General features: G+C 58.3%; 2 protein-coding genes across 10 annotated transcripts in view; one reads left to right on the top strand and one right to left on the bottom strand.

Annotated features, from left to right (window-relative positions):
• Positions 1-17,906, top strand: part of SNPH (syntaphilin) — a 36,262-nt gene extending 18,356 nt beyond the window's left edge. The window contains exons 2-5 of one of the 5 annotated variants that reach the window (XM_081833008.1): positions 6,410-6,506; positions 7,206-7,313; positions 10,434-10,583; positions 13,612-17,906. In XM_081833008.1, coding sequence (XP_081689134.1) covers positions 6,457-6,506; positions 7,206-7,313; positions 10,434-10,583; positions 13,612-14,794 — 1,491 coding nt within the window. In that variant the 5' untranslated portion in view covers positions 6,410-6,456 and the 3' untranslated portion in view covers positions 14,795-17,906. Of the gene's footprint in view, positions 1-5,858; positions 6,507-7,106; positions 7,314-10,433; positions 10,584-13,611 lie in introns of all 5 variants that reach the window. The other 4 variants (XM_081833007.1, XM_081833006.1, XM_081833004.1 and 1 more) reach the window with 4 other exon arrangements.
• A 579-nt stretch (positions 17,907-18,485) lies between these two features.
• The window catches only part of SDCBP2 (syndecan binding protein 2), a 17,610-nt gene continuing 9,597 nt past the window's right edge, over positions 18,486-26,498 (bottom strand). For all 5 annotated transcript variants that reach the window (XM_081833011.1, XM_081833009.1, XM_081833010.1 and 2 more), the window contains 5 exons: positions 22,333-22,491; positions 21,591-21,766; positions 21,340-21,511; positions 19,194-19,285; positions 18,486-18,970 (listed from right to left, as the gene is read on the bottom strand). In XM_081833011.1, the coding sequence (XP_081689137.1) occupies positions 18,916-18,970; positions 19,194-19,285; positions 21,340-21,511; positions 21,591-21,766; positions 22,333-22,491 (654 nt within the window). In that variant the 3' untranslated portion in view covers positions 18,486-18,915. The remainder of the gene's footprint in view (positions 18,971-19,193; positions 19,286-21,339; positions 21,512-21,590; positions 21,767-22,332; positions 22,492-26,498) is intronic.

Genomic DNA, 26,498 nt, shown 5'->3' with positions numbered 1-26,498 from the left:
GACATGAAAAAAAAAATGAAATATTGTCATTTGCAACGATGTGGATGGAACTAGAGGGTATTATGCTAACCGAAATAAGTAAATCAGAGAAAGACAATGAGCATATGCTCTCACTCATATATGGAATTTAAGAAACAAAACAGGATCATAGGGGAAGAGAGGAAAAAATGAAACAAGAAGAAACCAGAGAGGGAGATAAACCATAACAGACTCTTTTTTTTTTTTTAAAGATTTTATTTATTTATTTGACAGAGAGAGACACAGCGAGAGAGGGAACACAAGCAGGGGGAGTGGGAGAGGGAGAAGCAGGTTCCCCGCAGAGCAGGGAGCCCGATGTGGGACTCGATCCCAGGACCCTGGGATCATGACCTGAGCCGAAGGCAGTCGCTCAACCGACTGAGCCATCCAGGCGCCCACCATAACAGACTCTTAATCATAGGGAACAAACTGAGGGTTGCTGGAGGGGAGGTGGGTGGGGGGATGGGGTAACTGGGTGATGGGCATTAAGGAGGGCACGTGATGTAATGAGCACTGGGTGTTATATGCAACTGATGAATCACTAAATTCTACCTCTGAAACTAATACACTATATATTAATTAATTTAATTTAAAAAAGGAATACCTCCCCCCCAAAAATGTACAATTCAGGAGGGTTTAGTATATTCACAGAGTTGTGATCCATCACCGCTATCTAATTCCAGGACATTTTCCTCTTCCCCAAAAGAGATTCCCACTAGCTGTCATGCCCTCTTCCTCCTTCTCCTAGCCTTTGGCAACCACTGATCCACTTTGGGTCTCCACCGATTTGCCTGTTAGGGACCTTTCATATAAATGGAATCAGACAATGTGTGGTCTTTTGTGTCTGGTTTCTTTCATTTGGCATATTTCACGGTCACCCATGTTGCGGCAGGTGTCCCTCCTTCGGGTGTTTTTAGGACTGATACCCCATCCGCCATACGTACCACGTTTGGTTCATCCATTCCCTGGACGCTGGCGGACTCGTGGGTTGGTTTTCTCCTTTCAGCTACCGTGAAGAGTGCTGCTATTCCTAAACAAGTTTTTGTGCGAGCTTCTGTTTTCTGTTCTTCGGGGTATCTACCTACCAGGGCAATTGCTAGGCCACGCAGTAACTCTACGGCTAACATTTTGGGGAACTGCCACTGTTTCTCTCGGCCGCCCCGCCTTCCCACCAGCAGGGCATGAGAGCTCCAGCTTCTCCCCTCCCACCCCCACGCTGGTTATTGTCCGTCTCTTTGATAATAGCCATCCTTCTAGACGTGAAGTGGCTCACTGTGGAAAATACACAGTACGTAGATTTTAAGCTGCAAAACCTTTTTAGCTAGAGCAGCAATCTGACTGCAGATCTCGCCTGTGTGGAACGGATGCGGGAGGGGGTCCCTGCAGGCGAAGAGGGGAAGGAGCCCTGAGCCCACCCCCCCATCCCCCCCACCCCCCCCACAGCCCCAGAGGCAAATTCTCTGGATGGTTTGCAGCCCCCCGCGGGGCTTGGGGCCCGAGGCTCGCCAAGGTCGGGAATCCAAGTCTAATCCCTGAAGGCCGCCTGTGGAGTGGCCGTCGCAGCCCTCAGCCAGGTCCCGCTGGCCTTGGGCAGCCCCCTGGGGGGCTGTCTGTCCTGCTCCCAGCTCCGGATCCAGCGCCAAGGGCACCTTGTGCAGGGCACAGGCAGCGAGCTGGGGAAGTGCCACCGCCGCCCCCGTCCCAAGATCAGGAAGAAAGGTCCTCCGTTTCTCTGAGGGTGCGGCCAACCACGGGGGCCGGTGGAAGGTTCACTGAGCTCCTCAGCCGTGGAGAGCCCCCGGGGGCACTAATCCTCTGAGACGCAGAGCACGGCTCCTGGCACTGACCCAGGCGAGCCTTCCACCTCTTGCTTCTCCCGGCTTTGACATTCGAGGGGCACCGGGCGCGCTGCTGTTCTGCCTTCTCATGTTGCCTTGGCAGAGAGAGGACCACCCCCCCCAAGTTCTGTTCTGTGGATCGCAAGGCTCTGCTTTCCACAGCTGTCAGAGGCTTGAGTCATGAGACACAGATTGTTCTGTTTCCCTTGGATTTCAGGATAGCTTTCTTCTTTTACTGATGGCCGAGTCTTTGCAAAAAAAATCATTTCTAGTACATACGGGGACTTTCACTTAGCTAGAATATTAGATTAACGCAAGTGCCTGGTTTCTCCCCCATGACATGTTGATTGAGTAAAAGGCCACTGAGTCTTTGAAGAATGCAGCTTTCTCATGTTGCAGGGGGGAAGCTGAAACCCAGGAGCCCTAGGAACGGAAGAAGAGAGCATTCACTGGAAGTCCATCATTTCATTAACAGCCCAGAATCAGAGAAGGTTGGATCCAGAAGTGTCCTAGAGACCATCTAATCCAACTCCTGGCCTCCCAGTCGTGCCTGCTTAGACCATTGTGTCACTAACAGTTGTGTGTTGATTGTGTTTATTTTTATGAACTCCCCCGGAGGGTGGTGTTCCCTGAGATTCGACCCAAGGCATGGTATGCTGAGTGGTCACGACCGTGAGTGATGGGAGAAGTCCAGGGAAGAAGACACACGGGGCAGAGCCTTGCAGAAGGCGCGTGACGTGTGCATGAGGACAGGGCAGGGAGCGGGCTGCAGGCTGGACCGACAGCCCGTGCGGAGCTGCGGGAGTGACTGACGGGGCCTTTCTGGGGGGCCGCTGAGAGCACGGGGGCAGGGGTATAGAAGAGCGGGCCTTGAATGCCAGAATCAAGCATTGTGCCCAATTTTTACGTAATCGGGGGCCCCTGTTGCATCTGGAGGTTTCATGGCTTCCTCTGTTTCTGCTGCCGCCCTGACCCGGGCTCTTCTCGTGTCTCACCTGAGAGGTCTCCATAACCAACCTGGTCTCCCTGCCCGTATTCTGCCAGCCACACTCCACAAAGGCCCCCTGCCCAGGGGCTTTCTGAACTGCAAGTCTGATCATGTCCCTCCCCCTTCCAAGGCCCTTCCTGGCTTCCTGTTGCCCACAGGACAACAGGACCCTGCCTTAGGTGGCGCTGTGTGGCCTGGCGCTGCTTCGTCCTGTAGCCTCACCCCCACCCTGCCTCTGATCTCACCAGGCGCCCTGGTTCCCTCGGCTCTCATGCCATTGAACTACTCACTGCCTTTGCCCAGCCTCCTCCTCCTTTCCCACTTGCTTTCTCCGACTGACGAACTCCTATTCATCCTTCAAGACCCAGTGTAAATTTCTTTTTGGACAAGCTTTCTCTGACCCCTGAGAGGTCATGTGTGATGCCTTGAATGTGTTCGTGTTTTGAAGCTCACGTCGTGTTGCAATGATCTACTTCCAAGATACTGGCGATTCCCGCTTTTGAGTGCGTGTTTTGTTGTGTGCTGGGCTGAGCCCCAGGCACGCATTATCCTGCCACAGTAGCCCACGAGGTGCATCTGTCACAGATGAGGAAGCTGAGAAGTGGTGTGACTTGCCCAAGGCATGCACCTGGAGGGCAACAGAGCTGGGATTTGAGCCCAGATCTGTTTGACTCTCTTTCTGCATCCTTCTGTCTCCTGTTCCCTGGATCCCGCTGTATCCCCCGGACCCCCACAGTAGGCCTTCGGGAACCTGCCGCGTGTGTGAGGCGCTGATCAAAGGGGGCGTGCAGCAGCGTTGTCATGGTGCGGGCAGGATGGGGAAGAGGAGGGAGGCTGGACGAAGGGGCTGGCTTTACTCTGGTGTGGAGGTGATAAGAGACTCTGAGCCCAGCTCCCCAAGGTACGCCTTCCCTTCCCTTCCAAGCAGCAGCCTCTGGCGGCCTGGGCACAGGGCTGTGGGATCCAGGGGAGCAGGCAGGCGGCCTGGCAACATATGCCATGGCAACCTGCCTCCTCTCTGGGGCCCGGAGCGGGAGGAAGGACTGGAGAGAGCACGCCCAGCCTTCTGAGTAGGATCCTGGAGAGGTGGCTCCCTTTGGGCCTGGGTGGCTTCTGCCCTCCCATGAGGGACCCCCGCCTGCAAGGTCCCATCCCAGCAGGGGAGATGCCACTTCCACCTCTGTCCCGGAGGAATGGCCAGCTCTGGCCTCCCAGGAGACCATTGGGTCCATCCAGGTTCAAACGCTGTCCCCCGTCCCCCCACCCGCACCCCCTGGGCCAGGGAGGAACGAAGAGGGAGCACAAGAGGAGGGAGGTATGGGGTCGTCAAGCGAGGTAGGAGCAGGGACAACTGAGACAAAGCCCTCATTGTACCGAGGCCACACTCGGCTCCAAGGCAAACCGGGCATGTTGCCTGCCTCCCCGGACAGAGGCCTGGGACTCCACCTGGAGTTTCCGAGCTCCGTAGCAACCCTGGCCCAAGCTGCCTCTGAAGGGTGAGGCCGGTGCTCCGACCCGAGTCCTGCCTCTGCCAGGCTGTCCTCCTGCAGGCACCGCCCCCTCAGTGCATCCTCCCAAAAGCAAGAAGGGAAGGGGGGAGGCTGCCAGGGAAGCCAGGCTGCCTGGGACTAGAAGCCAGGGTCTGTCTGGCCCTGCAGCTCGGCCACCTCGGGCCCAAATGTGATAAATGTGATAACACATCGCCCCTCTGGGCCCCCCAAGCCATGCCAGGAGGCGCGGAGTCCTTGGTGGCCTTCCTGACAAGTGAGGGCAGCACTGTGGTCCCATGATTCCTCCTCCAGGGGCTGGCCCGACCGTGCCTGCGTGACCGGGGACGATGGGTGGGACATGTCCCCGAGCTGGGGCGAGCAGCTCAGGTCACAGGCCTGGTGTCGGCAGCTCCTGGGCCCGGCACCCGACACCTCCGGGCAGACAATGCCGGCTGTGTCCGGGCCCTCCAGGGGCACAGGCTCTGCTCGGTGTCACAGCCGGGAAACAGGCCACCTGAGCGGTGCCTTTGTCCCCTCAGGAGGCAGGCCCGCCACTGGGCAGGATGAGCAGGCTCCCCGGAGGCCCTGACGTGGGAAGGGGTGGTGCCCGGCCAGGGGACTCCGGAGTTTGAGGCCCAGCCCCTGGGCATCTGGTGTTGGTCTGGTTCCCCTGTTGGCCCGGCCACATGCTGGGGTTGTGACTGAGGCGTGTGCCTCCCTCTCGGAGGCTCAGGTTCCTCCTCTGTAGGGGGACTAATCACAGCACTTCCTCATAGGGTTTTTGGGAGGAGCCAATGGTGCACTGTACGTAATGTGCTTGGCCCGGGGTCTGTGCGCAGCGGGGCTCAGTGACCGCTTCTCTCCAGCATGGGGGAAGGTCGGGGCACGGTGTCCTTGGCCACGTCTCCAGTAACCCAGGCTTCTGTCCTTAGTCCCTGCTCTGAGCATGGAAGGAGGGAACAGGGGTCTCTGGGGCTGGCAGGACTCGTGGCTGCAAAGAGCCCAAGCCCCTCCGTCTCTGGGATGATGCCCAGGACAGGACTCCTTCCTACAACAGCCAACGCCCAGCCCAACAGGGGGCTTCTCCCCTCCTTAAACCCCTGTAGGGCTGCCCTTGGAGCCTAAGCCTCTACCCGCTTGTCAAGACTGCCAAGGATGGGTCTCTACAGGCCTGGTCACTTCCTACTCCTTCCAGCCCACCGACCCCCCCCTCCCCAGAGGAGGGCTTCTGTACCCATTTGCCCCCTTCCCCATCTGCTTTGAGCCTGTGCTCTGAGGTCCTGACGCGTGCCGAAGTCAGCATGCATGTTTGCATGGACGGGTGCAGGCATGCCTGTGTGCTGCATGCATGCGGGAGGGCCCGGCCGCATGTCCTGCATCGTGGGCCGATCCCGAGCATGCTCCCTGAGACGGGTGCGGCCTGTCTTGGAATGGCAGGGACTTAGTACCTTTTCACATTCGTGTGTATCCATATGTCTTTCTACACATGTGCTGGTATGTTGGTCTGTCTTGTCTCCCCTATAGACAGGAAGCCCCAAGCCACACGCCAACGGGCGCTCTGGGAAGGTGACGTCGAGACTAGTCCAGCCTAATTTGGGGATCCTGGTCCTGCTCCAGGAGTCCTCCAGCCTGCAGCCCCCACCGAGGAGGGAGGATTGTCCAGCGCAGGGTGGGGTCCGAGTCAGGGATCGGGGGGCCTGGCTTATAGCGTAGAGGACTTGGTGCTGCGCTGGGGGTCAGGAGGCCCTGCCCCGATGCCCGTGTGACCTTGGGCAAGGCCTTCGAGCTCTGTCTCCACGTTCAATCATCTGGAGAACCCGGGGTTGGATCTATGATTCCTGGCTGCCCCTGAAGCCCTGACGATCGAGATTTTAAGTCGGGGGGCAGGAGTGCGCTAACTTCGTTGGTGGAGGCAGCTGTGGCTAGCGCCTGGCCTACCCGGCCCTTGCTCGGTCCTGGGGTGTCCTGCTGAAGGGTAAGAGGAGGAGCCATGCCAGGCAGCGGCCCTAACGAGAGGATGACATGGCCTGGTCCGGCCCTCCCCGCGGCACCCCCAACGCGCCCTCTCTCCTCAGCCCCGGGGACACCACCCATCCCGCCCTTCACCCGGACCCGCAGCCTCATGGCCATGTCTCTGCCGGGCAGTAGACGGGCCTCTGCTGGATCCCGCAGGTGAGTGTCCCCTTGGCTTCGGAGGGTGGGAGGAGGGAGGGTCTCTGCCCCACCCCCCACTGCCACCAACTTACAGTGTATCCTTGAGCAAGTCATTTCCCCAGTTTTCCCAGCTTTAGAATGGGCTTGCTATCACTCACCTCCTCCAGGAACTACTGAAGGGCTCAAGGGACACAGTGGATATAAAGTTCTCCGAAGCAGTAAACCACTGGACCCGAACCATCCTCAGTATTGCTGTTGAGCTTCACAGTGACCAGGGGGGACTCATGCCGTCCTCCACTCTGACTCACTTGGCCCCCCACTTTGACCTGTGTGTGCCCCTCCTCTTGTCCCTACCCCTGCCTGCCCCCTCTGCCCCACCTGCACCAGCCCCTGCAGGGCCCTCCTCGGGGCTCGGGGGACCCTGGAAGTGGAGGACCCCTGGCGAGGGCAAATGGGACCCCACCCTTGGCCCTGCCCAGCCTCCATTCCTGTCCTGGGGAGCCAGGAGGACCAGCCTGCTCCTGGTTTTCCATCTTGATTTGCGCTGTCTGTTCTGTCACCCCTGTCTGTGCGTCCCCCTCTCCCCTCTGCTTCTCTTCCCGGCCCGTGACCCCACAGCGGGGGCCCTTTGGGCCGCAGCGGCCTGGCGGTGTTCGCCCAGTGTCCGCAGCTGCCCGCCAGCCCGAACGAGCACCTGCCTCTTCTTCCTGCCTCCAGGCGCACCTCTCCCCCCGTGAGCGTGCGGGACGCCTACGGCACCTCCTCTCTCAGCAGCAGCAGCAACTCGGGCTCCTGCAAGGGCAGCGACAGCAGCCCCACGCCCAGGTAACCCCTCCCCGTGCCCGGCTGGCGATGCACCTGCACCCAGGGCCCCGGCTGCGTGGGTGGGGACCGGCCGACTCTGGCTGTGCGACCTCCAGCAGCTCATTCCCCCAGAGCCTCAGCTCCTGCCCGAGAGAGGGAAAGGTGACGCCCGGCTGCACACTTTGGGACTCCCTGTCCCAAAGGCAGGGGCTTACATGATCCAGGGGTGATGCTTTCAGAACCGGGGCCCAGCGGCAGGCAGCTCTCTGAAGTGTCGGGGACCCCGTCCCATCTTCCTGCTCTACCGTCCTTGGGGACAAGCTTTTGCCCTCACCCTTACCAGAGGCTCCTACACCTCCAGGCATCAGGTCAGCCTCGGGGCCAGGAAGGAAGAAGGTAGAAGGGCCACCTCCCCCCCCCCACCCCCGACAAGAAGCTCATGTTTTCTGAGAACGGACACTTCCCCAGGAATTCCATCTATGCCTTGCCGGCTGGCACTGAGACATAGGATTGGGTGACAGCTGCCGGCCAGGTGGTGCGGGGAGCGCCAGCGTTGTCCCTGGTACCCTGCCACCGTGCACAGAATTGGGGTTCTCTTGGGGGGAAAGGCAAGAATGGAGAGCAGCAGGCCACTAGGGCGTCTGCCGTCCTGCTCTCCTCGGGGGGTCCACCTGCGCCGTGGCAGAGCTGCGGCAGGGTTGGGAGGCGGAGTGTGTTACAATGCAGCCCGTGCTATGTTGTAAGCTCCGGAGAGGGGAATGGAACTGGAAAAGCAGGCTGGGGAGGCAGGTGAAGGGAAGCTGAGCGCTCCATCCTGATCCCCCGGAGGAGCCCGGAGCTCGGGGAGCGCGGGCTGGGCATTCATTCTTCCAGTCCCTGAGTCTTTCCCTTATCCGTCAAGTAGGGCTTACCTCCCGCAGGCTTCGGTGAGTTGATGTCTTGGCTGGTCTTGCCCTTCCAGCGGAGAGGGTGTCGTTGGTGTGAAGTGATGTTCAGATCACACTGAGGGAGCCGTTCTCAGAGTTTTCCACCTCGACACACATGATGGGTGACACACACACGCAGGACCCACGCCCCAGCCTCCTGGCCGGGACCCCACCCCGAGTGCAGGGGCCGTGAGCGGGATGATGTGCTCACATTTTGCAAAGTATACGATTGACAACTTGAACACTTTCTCATTAGTAGCAGATTTTTGCAGTGCACGTCATAACTGCAGCGCAAGGGACCGTCCCAGCCCTGAGGTTGAGCACTGCCCCCGTGGGAGGGTCTTCTTGCCCATGTGGATGGTAGCCATTATGGGCGAGCAGCGGGGCCTCGGCTGTGGCCTCAGTGCAAACAGGTGTTCCGAGGCGGGAACAGCGGAGACCCACGGATTATAGTATGTTCTTCTTCTCAGTTATTCATATATTTTTTCCGCAAAGATAGAGCTAATGACTAAAAATGTATGAGTGTGAAATGCTATATTAGAAAAAATCCACTCATGAAAGCAAATGGGAAGAGTGAGAACAGCGTCTTCTCTGATTCTCCACTGTACTAGTTTAACTGGTTTGCCCGGGGCCCGGGGCGGAGCCCCTTCTCACTCACCGCAGCTCCGCGCCCCTCTAGCGCGAGTCCTGGCACGGCGGCCCACAGACGGGGCGTCCCCAGCTCCGACCCGTGCCACCCCTCTGCCCCTTGTCACGCGGAAAGCAGGCTGGCGTGTGATAGGCCTTGAGTTAAACCTAGGGACCACGGGGTGAGTCAGTAGAAGAGAATCCGCCCCTTTCTCTCCACCTCTAGCCCCACGCTCTCTGCAGCGGCTGACGGTTTACGAAAACTTTTCCCTCCGTAAACATGAGGCAGCTCCCGCGGAACCTTTCAAACTGCCTCCACGGCGGCTGCTTCGGCAAACCCGGCCTGTCTCCAGACCTGTGGGTGTCATCGCCCCTCCCTAAGCCCCGGGGGTCCGCGTGCCCTGAAGGGGCAGCGTTGGGTGGCCACAGGGCCTCTGGTGGGCTGTGTGAGAGCCCGTCCACTGCTCGGCCGAGACCCGGGCAGGCTTTCTGGCACACGCGGCCGCAGGAAGCCTGGGCCGTAGCATGCTGGAACCGGGTGCTGTCCTTCTGGGGGCGAGGCCGGCCCTCCGCCCTCCTCCACTGGGCCGGGGTGCCTCCACCGTGCAGTGCTGAGACCAGGGTGTGCTCGCCACACACACACGCACGCACACACACACGCGCACACACGCATGTGCACACACGCACACACGCGCACACACACATGTGCACACACGCACGCACACACGCGCACGCGTCTGTGCCCCCCCAGGCTGGGCAGCAGGTGGAGCCGGCTTGCTGCCACCTGAGGGCACAGCTGTGGACGAGGGGATGCCCAGAGCCGGTGGGTGTTCACACTTGTGTGTGTGTGTGCCCTCGAGCACGGGTGTGTGCCTGCATTTGCGTGAACCCGTGTGTGGGCTGCTGTGCTGGTCCTTGTGAGTGTCCCTGAGGGTGGCCGCAGGGCGGTGGGGAGGCACGGGCACGGGCGTGTACACACGGAGGTGGGCGTGCAGGCACACGTGGACCAGGCGTGTGCGTGGCCGGGCGAGCGCGCTTGTACGTGAGGACAGCGAGGAGGGCACCAGAGTGCGTTTGCAGACAGCGGAGCCTGCACGCGCGTCTGCGCTCCCGGTCCCCCCCAGGGTCCGGCAGGCCAGGCCGTAAAGGCTCTCAGCTCTGAGGGTGCGTCCTCCTACACAGGGCTGGGTCCTTACCCCCCCGCCGCAGGCCCTGGGAGAATTACACAGGGAAGGCGCACCCGCCCCCCCAGCCTCTGGCCCCCACCTTGTTCTCTGGGTTCGGAGACCGGACACCGGAGTTCTGGGATCCCCCCCCGGGACTGAGATGGCAGCATCAGTGGGACGCCCTGCATGGTGCCAGGCCGTGCGCTTGCTCTGTCATGCGTCCCCACCCATAACTAGGGGAGCCCCAGGCTCCCCACTGTGGTCTTCACTCAGAAGAGCTTTAATAAATCCTGCCTTCCAGAAGGCCCGGGTGCTCTCAGGCCCACACGGGCTGCTGCGGAGGCCTAGCCCGGAGCCATCTGGTGGCCGTGGGACCAGGATGGTGAGGGACGTCTTCCCCGCTGACACGTGTCCCCTTGCAGGCGCTCCATGAAGTACACGCTGTGCAGCGACAACCACGGCGTCAAGCCCCCCACCCCGGAGCAGTACCTGACCCCCCTGCAGCAGAAGGAGGTGTGCATCCGGCACCTGAAGGCCCGGCTGAAGGACACCCAGGACCGGCTGCAGGACCGGTGAGCTGCCAGCCAGGGGCAGCCCTGGGGACACGCTGCCTTCTCCACACTCAGAGGCCCCAGGGCCCTGGGGCACTTCTGGGAGGAAGGAGTGGCTGAGGGCTTCCCGGCACCCAGCCTGCCCTTTCCCTTCCGGCAAAGGCCCGTAGGACCCCCTTTCTAGAGCCCCAAGCCATCCCCCTCCTCCCCTCCGCTGCTCTCCCGGCCGGCCCGCTGGTCCTCCCCACAACCATGGCAGTGCTCTCTCAGTTTGAGCCTGGTGGCCCCTTTGGGCCACTTCTTGTCCCCTGGCTCCTTTCCAGCTGGAGAGCAGGAGCCCAGGGCATTCTCCTTGGCTTACCTTCCCTGCGGGGGGAGAAACAACCCCCCGGCCCCTTTGCTTCCGCCCAGGGAGTCACCAGGGGGCTCTTGGCCCACGGGTTCAGGCCCCAGAGGCCTTTCTGCTCATGTACTTACAGACGATGGGACATCATGAGAAACCTTTCTCGAGCTCCTACTCAGCCCCGGGGTCCCCCGGGAGCCCCCGCGATCCCCTCTGAGCTCACTCTCCGGACCTGAGGGCCAATCCTGACCCTCTCGGCTGCTACCTTTCTGGGCCACCGGCTTCATCTTTATGACCGCAGCTTCAGCGCTGCCCCCAACTCTTCGCCATCTCCTCTGGACAGTGTCCGAACAGGCAGCCGACTCTGAGTTGCCCTGGGCACTGGGGGCCGGGGCAGGCCGACACGATCATGGCTTCTTTCCTCTTTGCTCTTTTTGTAAAACTATGCAGCGTGATGCACACGTCACTCACAGCCCGTACAGTTCCCCTCTCTCAAGTGTACCACTCAGCGATGTTTCGTGTAGGCACCGAATCATGCAACGCTCACTGGTATCCGGTCCCAGAACATTCTCATCACCCCAGAAAGGAAGGCCATTCCGGGTAGTAGTCATGGCCCAGGCCCCTGGTAACCACTCGTCTTTCTGTCTTTATGGATTCGTCTGTTCTGGACACCGCATATAAACGGAAGCCTGTAATACGCGTGAGCGTGGCTTCCATGGCCAGAGCTTTGCCAAGCAGCCGATGCGGTTTGGCTCTGCTGTGGTTCTGAACTACGGGAAGTTACAGGTGGCATTCTGTGGCCTCCTTCTCTGTTGAGTTGGCATTTCTATTTTTATTTCCCGTCATCTTCTAGGTGATGCCCTGGGTCTGCCTGGCCACTTGCACTCACGGGCTCAGGAAGCAGACAGCCCGTCTCCCGGCTTCCCTTCTGGGGCTGGCCCAGCGGCTCGGGCAGACCACCTGCCCTGCGTGGTTTGGGCACGCCGCCCTGGCATGGACGCGCCCCACCTTAAATCCCCGGCCGCTCTCTGCCTGCTAGTCCTGCAGGGACCCGTGGCAGCTCTTTGCCACACGCGCTCCGTGTGTTCACTTTGATACCCGTCTCCTGCGGTAACCTACCTTCTCCATAAAGAAGCTTCTACCCCCTGTGCTTTTGTTTGCTGTGTCCCCACTTCCTGAGATGGCCTTGCCCCCATCCTGCTCCCTGGGCAAACTCATCCTTCAAGGCTCAGTTCAACTGTAATGTCCTAGACAGGGTGGGGAAGCCAGAGCTGCCTGGCCTGGGGTCCCACCGGCTCCAAGGAGAGAGGGGCAGGGCCCTGCCCCACGGAGCATGCCCAATCCCTTCCTCCAAGCAGCTCCTCCCTCCCGGCACTCGGCGTCAGTGTGGCAGGTTTCCCTAGAAGGAACCCCAGTAAGGGCCCCCGTGCCCAGTGGTCCATCTGTCATGGCCACTCTGAGCAGCTCTGGTTCCCCGCTGCCATCACGGCGCTGTGTCCTGGTAGGCGGGCCAGTCCGCCCCTTCCCAGGTAATGCCATTGCTGACCTTGCCGGCCACCGCAGCCCCTCAGCCCGGACCCCTCGACGTTCCGCAGAGCACACTTCCTGGCCTCATTTCCTGAACTGACCCTCCCATCTGACTCCGCAGAGCGCACGGTGCTTGATCGGGGATGGTCCCTCTGCTGGGCTTCTCACCCTCAAAGTGACAGTCAGCCCTGTGTGCATTGCGTTTCCGTGAATGTGGGGCACGAGGGCCGCATGGCTGGGGTGGGTGTGCCCCACCCCCCCTCTCTCCGCAAGACCTGCTGGCTCAGGAGTGGCTTTCCTTCACCCTCACGGCCTTCACCGCATCCTGCCCCGTCTCACGCTGCCTTTTCCGCCAGACTTGATAGGATGTTCTTCTAACTCGCCTCCCTCCGCTGCACCCCAGATTCATCTGTGACTCGGGGTGCCCATGTCTGCTTTGCTTGGCGCTGGCCTCTTCTCTCGGAAATGGCCTGTGCCTTCTTGTCCATCTTTTGGGCCCATCCCCTTCACAGTAGATACAAAGCAGAGATGACCAGTGTGGATAAAAGAGAGCCACCTGTGGTCACCGTTTTCCTCTGCCGCACCCACCACGTTTCATCCCCCACACTGAGGGGAGGCGTGAGGCCGGCAGCCCCCCCCCCACCCGCCACATGGTGGCAGTAAGTTCCACAGCAAAGCAGAGCAGCCCGCTGCCTCTCCCCCGGGGGCTCCGGCTGGGGACCCCCGAGGACAGTCTGCACCACTGGCTTTCGTAGGGGCAGAGATTTTACGTTTAGTTCTTATTGTCTTAGGTTAAGATTTTAAAATAGATGTGTTTGGTTTTTATAGCAGTAGGCATTTATTTATACACTGAGCGTCTTTCTTGTCTAATGTCTCCTGTAGGTAATGGATTTAAGTGGGGACGGTCGTCTGCATTTCAGCCTCCAGGGCTGAGGATGCAGAGGGGCCTAGACATTTCTTCTCCCCCTACCCTGACCCCGGGGGATGGGGGGAGGAGGCCCCTTGGCCACCCCCTCACCCCCTCTGGAGTGAGAAGGAGGCACTGAGTCAGGGCTTTTGTGTCTGGCTCTGGGCCGGGAGGCACACAGGTCCTCTGTCCTGGGTGACAGCCCTTCCCTGCTTGTCCTTGGTGGTGGTGACAGGCCAGGCAGCGAGCATGTGTGTCTCCTCTGCTCCCAGGGACACCGAGATCGATGACCTGAAGACGCAGCTGTCGCGCATGCAGGAGGACTGGATCGAGGAGGAGTGCCACCGCGTGGAGGCCCAGCTGGCCCTGAAGGAGGCTCGCAAGGAGATCAAGCAGCTCAAGCAGGTCATCGACACAGTCAAGAACAACCTGATTGATAAGGACAAGGGGCTGCAGAAGTACTTCGTGGACATCAACATCCAGAACAAGAAGCTGGAGACGCTGCTACACAGCATGGAAGTGGCCCAGAACGGCACGGCCAAGGAGGATGGTGCCGGGGAGTCGGCCGGCGGGTCCCCTGCCCGCTCCCTCACCCGCAGCTCCACCTACACCAAGCTGAGTGACCCCGCCGTCTGCGGCGACCGCCCCCCCAGCGACCACCCCGGGGCCTCTGCTGAGGACGGGGCTGACAGTGGCTTCGCGGGGCTGACCGAGGACACGCTGAGCCGGACGGACGCGCTGGAGGCCAGCAGCCTGCTGTCGTCGGGGGTGGACTGCGGCCCCGAGGAGGGCTCGCTGCACAGCAGCTTCGGCCTGGGTCCCCGCTTCCCCGCCAGCAACACCTACGAGAAGCTGCTGTGCGGCCTGGAGGCCGGGGTGCAGGCCAGCTGCATGCAGGAGCGCGCCATCCAGACGGACTTCGCGCAGTACCAGCCGGACCTGGACGCCATCCTGGAGAAAGTGACCCAGGCCCAGGTCTGCGGGGCAGTCCCTGAATTGGGGGTCGGGGGCCCAGAGCTGGAGCCCCACCCCCTGGGGCCCAAAGACCCCAACTCCGCCGTGGTGGTGACGGTGGGTGACGAGCTGGAGGCCCCAGAGCCCATCACCCGAGGGCCGAGCGCGCACCGGCCGGGTGCCAGCCCCAGCCCCAGTCCCGGCCCGTCGGTGAGCGTGGCGTGCCCGGTGGAAGAGGAGGAGGCGGCGGCCGCCGAGAAGGAGCCCAAGAGCTACTGGAGTCGCCACTACATCGTGGATCTGCTGGCCGTGGTGGTGCCGGCCGTGCCCACGGTGGCCTGGCTCTGCCGCTCGCAGCGGCGCCAGGGCCAGCCGGTTTACAACATCAGCTCGCTGCTGCGGGGCTGCTGCACTGTGGCCCTGCACTCCATCCGCAGGGTCAGCTGCCGCTCGCTGAGCCCGCACGGCCCGGGCGCCCCGGCCCGCAGCTCCCAGCTGTGAGCGCCGCCTGACCACGGATGGTAGGGGTGCCGCTCTCCCTCCCGCTCGTGCCCCGGGGGCCTCATCTTACTTCCGTTTGGGGTTTGGGAGTGGCTTTTTCGCGACGTGAACAGTGTCGGGGGGCTGGGAGGCGGGGTTGGGGGAAGGCACCCTCAAACTGTGACAGAGGACAAGGGAAGAGAGACCAAAGGCAGGGAGGCACGCCGAAGGGACGCACTGCAGAGAGGGGAGGTGGGGAGGTCCCCCCACCCGGCCCTGTCCACCTGGACCTCCGCCCGGGGCCGCCCGCCCACCCCCTCCTCCCTCCCCGAGGTCTCCGGTGTGTCGATGTGGGGAGGCGGGGCCTGAGGTGCCCACGGGAGCCCCCCGCCCCCACCCCCGTGTCACCGCCCACGCCTCTCCAGCCGCCCCCTGCCCTCAGTCCAGCCTTCTGGGCCAGTATTAGCTCCTCGCCCAGAGCACAGGCCACCGGCCCAGGACTCGGAGCGGGGTCTGCAACCCCCGGGCTCCGGCTGCAGTTCCAGCGTCTTCCGGCTGCTCCCCGCTCTGGGATTCGGAAGCCTCGTCCGGCCATAGGCACGGGCCGGAGGAAAGACGGGGCGATGTTGGGCACGAGGCGGCAGAGCGCAGCGTGGCTCTTGTGTCTGTTCGTCCTGGACCTTCCCCAGGCTCTGCTTCCCTGTCGGCGCGTCTGGCTGTGTCAGATCGTTCTTCCCGTGAGAGCTGAGCCGGACAGGCTGGGGCTGGGGCTGGAGCGTCTGCGGGCCCCAGAGGAGGAGGCAGGGGGCTGGCAGCCCAGGGGGCCTCCTCCAGCCCTTCTGAGACAAGGTCCTGCAGTCCGGGAGGCGGGGCTGGACTCGGCAATCCTCAGCTGCTTTGAGAAGCCCGACGACTGCCCCTGGAGCTCACCCCAAGTTTCTCTGGGGGGCCTCGGGCCCAACTTCTGCTTTGCACTATGTTCACTTTGGGGCTTGGCTCTCATGCACCCCAGCATCTCCACTGAGGGGCTGCTTGCATTCTAGGGTGAGGGCTCCTAGACTTAGACCTGCCTGCCTCTGGAGGGACTCCCAGCAGGACGGATGGCACGATGGGATGCTGAAGCCATGATGTTCGTCCCGGCCAAAGCAGGGTGCCCCGGGTTGTCTCTCAGGCAGGGACGGGGCAGGGCAGGTGGGAGCCCTGTGGCCTCCCTGCTCACAGCCTGAGGCCATGTGGCCTGGGAGCTTCACTGTCCCGCCTCCTTCCCTGGGACCCCATGTGGTCCCCCAGCAAAGCTGCTGACATTTTACCAACACTATTATTTGACAGAGTAAACGCACTCCTTCTCCCTTGTGGGGCTTACACCCATCTGGTGGCCCCTCCCACTCTTCAGAGGTTAGGCCCCACATCTGGGGTGGGTTGGTGGGACCCCGGGTCTCACTCATCCCTCTGGCCCCGGGGCCACTCTGGTTCTCTGCCCAGGTTGCTCGCCCACCCCCGCTGCTCCGACAGCCACTGCCTGACTTAGGGGGCCCGCCTTTCCTCTCTGCGCCCTCCACTCAAGGCGGGGGGGCACCTGCATGCACTGGGAGTGGGCAGCCAGCTCAGCCATGGGGGCGACAGCCCCCTCTGCCACACGCTTTGTGCGTCCAAGGCTCCCCCCACCGGTTGGGGCCTCAGACAGACCAGCCATCCTTAGTGGAGCTCCCCCACCCCAGCCAAACCAGACCCGAACTCCTGGGGCCTGGCTGGGGCTGCCCCACAGACGCTGGGGTCGGGACACGGGGGGGCAGTGGACAAACCCAATCCAAAGCCAGCCGGGCCTGGCCGTGGACCCAGCCTCCTGTGCCATGTACTCGCGAAGCTGCCTAGTGTCTCCTTAGAAGTAGCCCAAGCTTTGCCGAGAAAATAAATGTATGACTCCATTTGACAACATGAAATCTATGTATTTTTCACACTGGAATTCAGTCGAGCCGCGCAGCCCCTCTGCTCCTGTGTCTTGCTATCTGTGGCCTTCCTGTCGTGTCTTGTGTTTCGGTGGACGTGGTCGGCGCCGCAGCCGCTCCGTCCCGCCGGAGGACGCCCCGCTGAAGGGCCGCGCCTGAGGTGAGTGGGGCCGCCGCTCTCGGTTGCGGGGCCCTCGCCCACAGCGTCGAGGGTCTTCTCTCGGAGCCTTCAACGGGCTTGTCCTCCTCGGGTCAGTGTAGGCGGTGGCTCTGCGCCAGGTCCCGGGACGGACCCTGCGAGCACGCGGGCCGGTGGCCCGGGCCCTGGTGCGCACGCGCGCGCGTGCTCAGTAGCCGCATCTCTGCAAGGGGGGGCAGCGCTGCGCGCGCAGCTCCAAGCACCGGGGCACCGCGGCCTGCTGGCTCCCGGCCCTGGCGCTGCGGGCCACGGAGTGTGGGGCAGGAGGGCAAGGCCAGGGCCGGGGGGCCGCCCGCGCAGTGCTCTTCCTCCAAAGCTCCCCCTTTACTTTCTTGCTTAACACCTCCTCCTGCTGGGCCATGGCCTTGCCCTCCTGCCCTCGGCTCCTGGCGCAGAAATCCTCGGGGGACCTCCCCTGCCCCCTGGCCTCCGGCTGGCGCTGATTCAATCCTAAAGGACATTTCCCCAGGAACCACCTACTGAACCGCTGGTCCCTTGGAGCCCAGCGGCCAGAAGTGGCTTCTGCTTAGTTGGAGGGCCTGGGTCTGGGCCTCTCTGCTGCTCCTGCTCCGGGCTCAGGCGGGAATCAGAGCCGGGGCTGCGACTCTGCACCGAGAGCTGGCCTCCAGCGGAGTTTATTCTGAGCATCTCCCAAGGGGATAACTTAGCTTTTCACTGAACAGCCTTCCCAGGCATCGCTAGCACCAGGGTGTCAGACAGCGCTTGGGGAGGGGCAGGCATCCACGAAGTTCTGGGACAAGGGTCTACCGAGGGCCTGAGCCCAGGGAACTCAGGACCTCCTTCTCTGACCTAGGGGCCAGTACCAAGAAGTCACAGCATACTCTCCCATTGGGCCATCCCCTCGACGGAGAATTCAGGGGATACGGGAAGATGGAAGGTGGGGAGGGTCTTCATTTTGTCTCCTTTGTCCTGTTCAGACAGAGTTGTACCCACAGCAGACAGCTCTGAATTAAAGCATGGAAACACAGCAAGACCCTGGGCCTGTTTTCTTTATATCGTGTTTCCCCTCCACCCCGAGGAGCGAGGCAGGGGGCTCAAACCATCCCTGCCAAGCTGGGAGGCACAGTGAACACACAGGGAAGGGCTGAGGGGAAAGAGATCCTTTCTGAGGTTGCGGGAACCAGAGAGCCACATGCTGGCTCAGCGCTGCCATGCGCCTGTCCCAGCAGCTGAGGGTCACCCCCCTCCTGGGTCACACAAAGGATCTAGGATCTAGAAGATCCCCACTGCGGGTTAGCCCTGCTGGGGCCTGTAAGCGCACCTCATCCCCTCCAGCACCCTGACGTGGACCCCCTATCTGCTCTGCAGATGCAGAAGCAGGTTAAGCAGGGGTGCTCCAAAGCCAGTGTCCCTCCTCCAGAATCCCTCATGGCTCCCCCTCTCCAGTCCCTGTGCCTCCAGTCACCCCTGCAGGCAGCACGTGATGGTGGCTGAGCCAAATCTCTGCTCTCAGAGACCATGTGTCACCACTGCTTAGAAGAAAACCAGGCCTGGCATGTCATGGGACCAAGGTTTCTGGAATTTGCAATTACTTTTGAAGAAGGGCTTGTATTTAAAAGCAAATCTTTATTCAAAAGAAGTGAAGGATTGTAACTACGTACAGTTTGTGACACACAGCAAGCAAGGGGAAAAGAAAAAATTCTCACGAAGAACGAGGTCGTGTTCTCTCAAAACGTCAAACTGTTTTTCTGGTAGAGGCAGCAAAAGTCTTGCAAGGGACCCAGCTGCAACTTTAAGAAGTGTTTGGCCGGCTTGCCTGCGTGCCCCGCATTTCAACCCATTTCAACCGCAGAGAGTCACTGCCTGTGGGCCCCAGTGCAGCTCCGAGTCAGAGGCTCCGAGGAGGTCTGCGTGCGCCCCCTCAGGACAGCCCCGCCCCAGGCAGCTGGCCTCCCCCCACACCTGTCCTCGGACGACTCTGCCCTTTCCTGCAGGACGGTGGGAGGGTGGGCCGGCTGAACGGCCCTCCTCTGGCTTCAGACATCTGGGATCGAGTGGTCCATGGCATGGTGGAGCAGGGTCGGGGACAATCTAGATAGAGCAACAAGGACAGTCGCCAAAACTGGCAGCAGGTTCTCCTCCCCACTAGCCAGCAAATCCCCAGGGGGCCTTCATTTCCACTTCTAAGGCTTTCAGGGCTCCCACTGGGAGCCACCAGCCACCTGCCCCTGGGAAGGGAGGGCAGGGGAGGGAGGAGGCTGGTGTGGTGGGAGGCGGGGAGGTGAGGGGGAAGGCAGGAGGGGGGCAGCCTTACTTTTTGACCATGTGCTCGTAGATCACGGTGGGGATGACGGTCAAGGTGACAACGTTCCTGGCCATGGCCAGAATCTCTGTGACTTCTTTGTCCTGGAGAGGAGGTGAGTGAGCGGTCACCCTGGGGCCAGGGGCGACTCCGAGGCACCTCTGCAGGGGGGGGCAGTCAGCACGGCCCCCCACTAGAGGACCCTGCTGCCATCAGGTGGGGGTCTCGGGCAGAAACCCGGGAGCAGCCGTGCTTGAGCAAGAGCATAAGTCCCCTGACCTGAGAATCTCTGCAGGAAAAGCGGGCACGCCCCTCCCCGCCCTCCCCCTGAAGGCCTGTCTGTGGGAGTCAGTCACCCTCAGGCTCTGGCCCCAAAGCACAGGGAAAATTACCATGCAGTGGGGGCCATCAGGTGCAGCCACGCACCCACTGGGCTCCTGTTGGCCGCCAGCCCAGCAGAGCCCTCATGGGCCCTCTTCGTCTTACACCTTGCTGCCCAGTAAAGAGAGGAAGGTCTGCGAACGCCATTCAGACCAGGGGGAGAACAAGAAAGGACAAGGCTTTACGCAAACTGGGCCAAATAGACCAAACTCTGAGGCATGGCCACACAAGAGCTTCCGGCCCTTACTCAGACACTAGGGACTGTCCGCATATATCTAACCTGCTTATGCACTCAGTTGTTGCAGGACAAGCGGCAAAGACAAGCTAGATGGGCCTAGTGACAGCCACAGGGTGGAAATGGATCCGCTTTCAGGAGACAACCCATCTCACAAAGCACAGCTATGTGGGGCCATTCAGGAAAGGGAGAGCCCTTGTCCTCAGAGGCTCGAAGCACCACGGTTTGCCAGGATAACGGACAAGTTCATCACGATGCCCCGAGCCTTCGGGGAGGAAGAGAGACTCTGCAGCACATTGTAGCACGACTGCTCTCTGGAAGAGTTAAGATCAAAGAACTGGAATGCTTTGAAAGGAGTAGATTTGCTAGATCCAGAGAGAGACAGCGACTCAGAATCCGTACTGGCGGAGTCAACTGTTTAGGGATAAAGGGCTCCCTTTGGATGGTCATGCCTGAGCCCTGGGTGGGGGGAGAAATCCAGGGGTAGGGATCTTGACACCCGCCAGGAAGAACTTCCTGATCACAATGCTCATGAGCCCCCAGAGCCAGCCTCCAACGAAGGTGGGGAGACTGCCGAGCATGGGAAGCAGCTATGGGGCAGGAATGGCTTGGTGATGGCCCTCAATAGGGGTGGAGAAGTGGCTTCGAAGCCTGTGCCAGCTGTGGAACGAGATGCCACTGCCCAGGCCGTGTCGGTCACGGGAGCCCTGCTCTCGGTCCTGGCGGCAGCGAGTCAGGATCAAACCACTTTCACCTGTTCAGGGACCAAAGGCCACATGACTCATCATCCCTGGTCCCTGAAGGCGCCCACCCCTCGGTCAGGGTCCACTAGACCCTGGACCCCTTGTTCTTTCTTGCTTTAAAAAATAAAACTCGGGCGCCTGGGTGGCTCAGTTGGTTAAGCGACTGCCTTCGGCTCAGGTCATGATCCTGGAGTCCCGGGATCGAGTCCCGCATCGGGCTCCCTGCTCGGCGGGGAGTCTGCTTCTCCCTCTGACCCTCCCCCCTCTCATGCTCTCTGTCTCTATCTCATTCTCTCTCTCAAATAAATAAATAAAATCTTTAAAAAATAATAAATAAATAAATAAATAATAAATAAAACTCACCACACACACACCCCCTCAAAACATGAACAGAGGTCAGAAGTGTGTTTCTGAGCAGCAATGTTCTCAAATATTCCACTACGGACTGTGAGCCCACATGCAGACAGAAGCGCCGCGCCGAGGATGGAGGCGTCCACGCAGTCAGCTGCCCCTCCCCCGGCGCCCTGTCCTGCTGCCTGCCCTCACCCCCTCCTCGCCTCTCGTCTGGCCTCCACACGTTGGTGACAGTAGCTCATATTTACTGAGCACTTACCACGGGCTTGGCACTGTGCTCAGAGCTCTACCTACCTCATCTTAGTGAGCCCCCACAGCAACTGGAGGATGAGGGACCTGAGGCTCGGATGGGGACAGCAGCTCGCCTGCAGACATGAACCTTCCGTCCACCCAGCAAGCTCTCAGCCACTGCAGCCCCCGGGCCAGGGCACAACCGCTCGCCTACCTTCAGCCCGATGACGTTCTGCCCGTTCACCTCGCACACGGTGTGGTTGGTGAGGAGCCCGTTGCGGGCCGCAGAACTCCCTTGGACCACAGAGATGACCTTCCCCTTCTTGATGACAAAGCCGATGTGGCCCATGCTGTCCTTGTGCATGGTGATGGTCCGCTGGAAGGGCCTGGCGGGGAGAGACAGTGAGCTGGGCCTGGAACGTGGCTGGGGCCAGACAGGGAGGCTCTGGGGGCCCGGCTACCCACCTGTCCCGAGCGACCATGACGATCTTCTCGGCCGATGCCCTCTTCAGCACCCGGTGGGCTCTGTCCGTGCTCCACCCGGCACAATCACGCCCGTCGATCTGCAGGATCTGATCCCCGAAGTGCAGCCCCACAAGAGACGCAGGGCTGTTGGCCTTCACCAGCTGCACGAAGAGCCCCTGGAGGAGGACCCACCGTCAGCTCCGAAGGCCACTCTGAGCCCAGGTCCCTCCTGTGGCTGTGCTCCTGATCATCTAGGAGCTACAGCTCTGTGTGGGCAGGACAGCGGTTACCCCATTTCCCTGGGGAGGAAACACTCCAGGCCACATAGCCAGAGAGCAGCTGAGTCAGGCTTTCAACCCTGGCTGGAGGCTGCACCCCCAGCCCCCGGACTGCCTGGCTTCTTACAATGGCATTGGCGCCCCTGGCTTCCACTGTCTACAGACAGCTGCCTGGAAGCCAGATCCCTCTGATGGAGGGCAGGGGGGAAGGGAGGCTCTGAGTAGTTGGAGCCCAGGAAGGGTAGGTGGATGGTCCCTATTGCTGGAACCCAGCACCAGCCCTGAGGCCCTGGGGGAGGGAGATTGAGAGGAAGAGCCTGGGCTTGAGATTGGGTAGGCCTCGGCTCACCTGCCTGCTCTGCACCTTCCTTACTGTGGACAGGGCCCACACTGCCCCCTCCCAGGCTGGTGGGAGATGTGTGTGGGAAATGCCCCCTACTCTCCTGCCCAGCCCCCAGCCCTACCTGGTCAATGGCCTTTAGCCGCAGCCCAGTCTTGCCATGCTCATCCTTGCACAGGTGGATCTCACGCACCCCGGGCTTGATCTCCGCACGCCGTGTGCCAAGGCTGTTCCCAGACAGTGGTGCCACCAGCTGGCCCAGCGAGGAGCCAGAGCCCACCGTCTGCAGACAGACACCAGGGTGGGGTCAGCTGGCCCCTGGGGCCTCGTAAGGATGAAGAAAGAAGGATGCAGTGGTCCCTGGGCCCTATCCCATCCGCAGACCATACTCTTCTCTGCAGGGGCTGCTAGGGGACATGGCTCCATGAAGCCACTGGGGGGCATCAAAGTCTACGCCTCTGAAAAACAGCTAGGAATATGAGGAGAGACAAGAGAGTATGGGTATACAGAAAAGGGATTTTGCAAGGCACGTTGGTATCAGGAGAAGACCCCTTTGAAATTCAACTAAAAATAAAATTTTGCAGCAAATAGGGAGCAATTGGGGGGAAAAGGACTTGATTTAATTTTTGTCTTGAAAAGAATGTAAGCAGGGGCGCCTGGGTGGCTCAGTCGTTAAGCATCTGCCTTCGGCTCAGGTCATGGTCCCAGGGTCCTGGGATCGAGCCCCGCATCGGGCTCCCCGCTCGGCGGGAAGCCTGCCTCTCCCCCCTCCACTCCCCCTGCCTGTGCTCCTCTCTCAATGTGTCTCTCTCTGTCAAATAAATTAAAAAAATCTTTAAAAAAAAAAAAAAAAGAAAAGAATGTAAGCAAAAAGTATAAAAATGAATGCTTTCCCCCTAAAGCCCAGAACAAGTTAGGATGTCACTCTCACCACTACTATTAAATATGGTACTGGAATAACTAGCCAGAGCAATAAGGCAAGAAAAGAAAATAAAAGGCATACAGATTGGAAAAGAAATATTTGCCGATGATATGATGATCTACTAGGAAATTCCCAGGAATCTACAAATAAACTCCTAAAACTAATAAGTGAGTTCAGCAAAGTCACAGGATACAAGATCAACACACAAAAATCAACTGTACTTTTTATACACGAACAGCATGCACATGGAAACTGAAATTAAAAGTACATTACCAACTATAATCACTCAAAAATAAGAAATAGGAGTAGAGCTAACAAAACATATGTAGGAATTATATACTGAAAACAAAAACAAAAAATGACTTATAAAAAGATATCAAAGGAGATCCAAATAAATGGAAAGGGGGGAGCCTGGGTGGTTCAGTTGTTAAGCGTCTGCCTTTGGCTCAGGTCGTGATCCCAGGGTCCTGGGATCGAGCCCCGCATCAGGCTCCCTCCTCGGCAGGAAGCCTGCTTCTCCCTCTCCCCCTGCTTGTGTTCCCTCTCTTGCTGTGTCCCTTTCTGTCAAATAAATAAATAAAATCTTTTTTTACAAAAAATGGAAAGGTATTTTCTATTCATGGATTAGAAGAACATAGTAAAGCTGTCAATTGCCCCCAAATTGATATAAAGATTTAATGCAATTTCTATCAAAATCTTTACAAGATGTTTTGTAGATATAGGCAAGGTTAATCTAAACTCTATATGAAAAGACAAAGGAAGTAGAATAGCTAAACCTACTTTGACAAAAAGAATAAAGCAGGAAGAATCACTCCACCAAATGTCAAGACTTATTATTTAGCTACAGTTTGGTAACAGTGGAGAGACAGACACATGGATCAATGAAATAGGACAAAGACTTGAAAAATAGCCTCACACAAGTAGGGCCAACTGCTTTTTAAAAGAGGTGCCAGAGCAGTTCGATGGACAAGAAATAGTCTTTTCAACAAAAGGGATAGGAGCAGTTGAACATCCATAGACAAAAATATGAACCTTGACCTAAGCTTCACACCTTATACAAAAATTAACTCAAATTTCATCATAAATTTAAATGTAAAACATGGGGCGCCTGGGTGGCTCAGTCAGTTAAGCATCTGACTCTTGGTTTCGGCTCGTGTCATGATCTTAGGGTCCTGGGATCAAGCCCCACAATGGGCTCTGTGCTCACGGCTGGAAATTATCTCCCTCTCCCTAGGCTCCTCCACCTGCCTGCTCGTGCACGTGCGTGCTCTCTCTCTCTCTCTTTCAAATAAATAAATAAATACAATCTTTTTTAAAAATGTAAAACATAGGTTTTAGATAAAAATAAGGGGAGAAAATCTTCAGATTTCAGGCTTGGTGTAAATGGCTTCAGACAGGCCAGCAAAGCCTGATTCACAAAAAAAAAGAAAAAAGAAAAAGAAAAAAAGATCCACAAATTGGAACCTCATCAAAATTAAAAACTTTTGCTCTGCCAGAGATCCTTTTAATAAGTTGAAAAAAGAAGCTACACTTGGGAGAAAATTTTTACAAAGACCTGACAAAGGACTCTAGAATAAAGAACTCTCAAAACTTGACTTAAAAAAAACAAACTATCCATTGAGAAAATGAACAAAACATATGAAGAGCATTTTACTGAAAAGAATTTACAGCTGGTAAATAGCACATGACAAGACGATGAACATCACTAGCCAGTGGGGAAATGCAAACTGAGACTGTGAAGAGACATCACTACACACTTATCATGACAGCTAACATTAGTGAGAAGCTGGCAAGGATGGGAAGAAACTGGAGCAGCACGTTTTGCCGGCAGGAAAATAAAATGGTAGAGCCACTCTTAAAATAATTTGGCAGTATCTTTTAAAAATTTAAACATGCATTTATCATACAACCTAGCAACTGCGCTCCTGGACATTTATCCCAGAAAAATGAAAACTTATGTCCGTACAAAAAACTATACACAAATATCCATAATAACTTAGTCTGTAATAGCCCCAAACTGGAAACAACGAAAACGACCCTCAGTGGGTTGAACAAATCTCGGTACATCCATACCATGGAATACCACACAACGGGATGAACTTGGGGAGGGGGTGGGAGGTGGGGGTAACGGGATGGGGATTAAGCATACACTTGTTGCGATGAGCCCCAGGTGATGTACAGAATTGCTGAATCACTGTATTGTACTGAACTGATATAACACTGTAGGTTAACTATAGTGGAATTAAAACAAAATGAAATAAAAACGAACAAATAAATAAATAAAATGGGACGAGCTATTAATAGAGTGAACAACCTAGAAAAATTTCAAGGGCATTATGCTGAGTTGAAAAAGCCAATCTGAAAACACTATATGATTCCACATAGATAACATTCTGAAACAAAATTATCGAGGCAGAAAACAGACTAGTGGAGGCCAGGGGGTTCGGGAAGGTCAGGGGGTAGAGGGTGGGCATGATCGTGAAGGGCCAGCCTGAGGGAGACCTCTGTGGTGACGAACTCATCTGTGCCTTGGTTACACTGGTACCTACGTGGGTCTATCTATACAGGTGACAAAGTGACACGGTACTACAGACACCCACTGGACCAAGGCAAAATGCTTGCTTTCCTTACCCTACAGTTATGCAGCCACCCCCCACAGAACCACTGGGAAAACTTCTCTGTGCTATCTTTGGGACCTCCCAGCAATCTATGATCATTTAAAAATAAAAAGCTAAACATAAAATTTTTTAATTATAAAAATGAATTCATCTGTCATATTTGTATCAATGTTAAGGTGAAATGCATTCATGTCCTCACTATTGGAACAGAGAGGAATTCAGTCAAGGGCTTACAAGTGAGGTACATACCCCATGACTTCCTTGGCTTCTTGTTTGTATTTCACAGCATGACTATGGGGGGGGCAATGTGGAGCAGCACCCCAGGGCCCCATGTGTCCCCATCGTGGTCAACTTTCTCCTGTGAGACCCTCATTTGCCAGTGGCTAAAGCAGTTCTCATCCTCACCCCCCTCACTTCATAAGACCCTGCAGCCTCAGCAAGACCTGCAGCTGGGCCCTGCCACCAATTTTCACCCATGTGGGGACAGGATTGCAGACAAGCCCACTGACCAATGGCCCACGGGGATGCTGGAGCCCACTGGCAGGGGGTTTGAGTGGGGACTGGTCTCTAAATGAACATATTTTGAGGACGGAACATTTCTGTGTCATGATTTCCCCTGCTCCCCAAAACCATGGAAAACAGGAATCAAGCAAGCATTGCTGCTTCATCTGGGGACCAGAGCTGGGTGACAAGCTGCTCCCTGTCTCGGCTCTGCCATCCTTGCAAAGCTCTCAAGGCACAGGCAGCTCC

This window comes from Leptonychotes weddellii, chromosome 10 (assembly GCF_054177405.1).
Source record: "Leptonychotes weddellii isolate Sample4059 chromosome 10, ASM5417740v2, whole genome shotgun sequence".
In the NCBI taxonomy this organism is placed as follows: Eukaryota; Metazoa; Chordata; class Mammalia; order Carnivora; family Phocidae; genus Leptonychotes; species Leptonychotes weddellii.
Note: the sequence above shows the minus strand (reverse complement) of the source record. Positions and strands in the feature narration are given on the sequence as shown.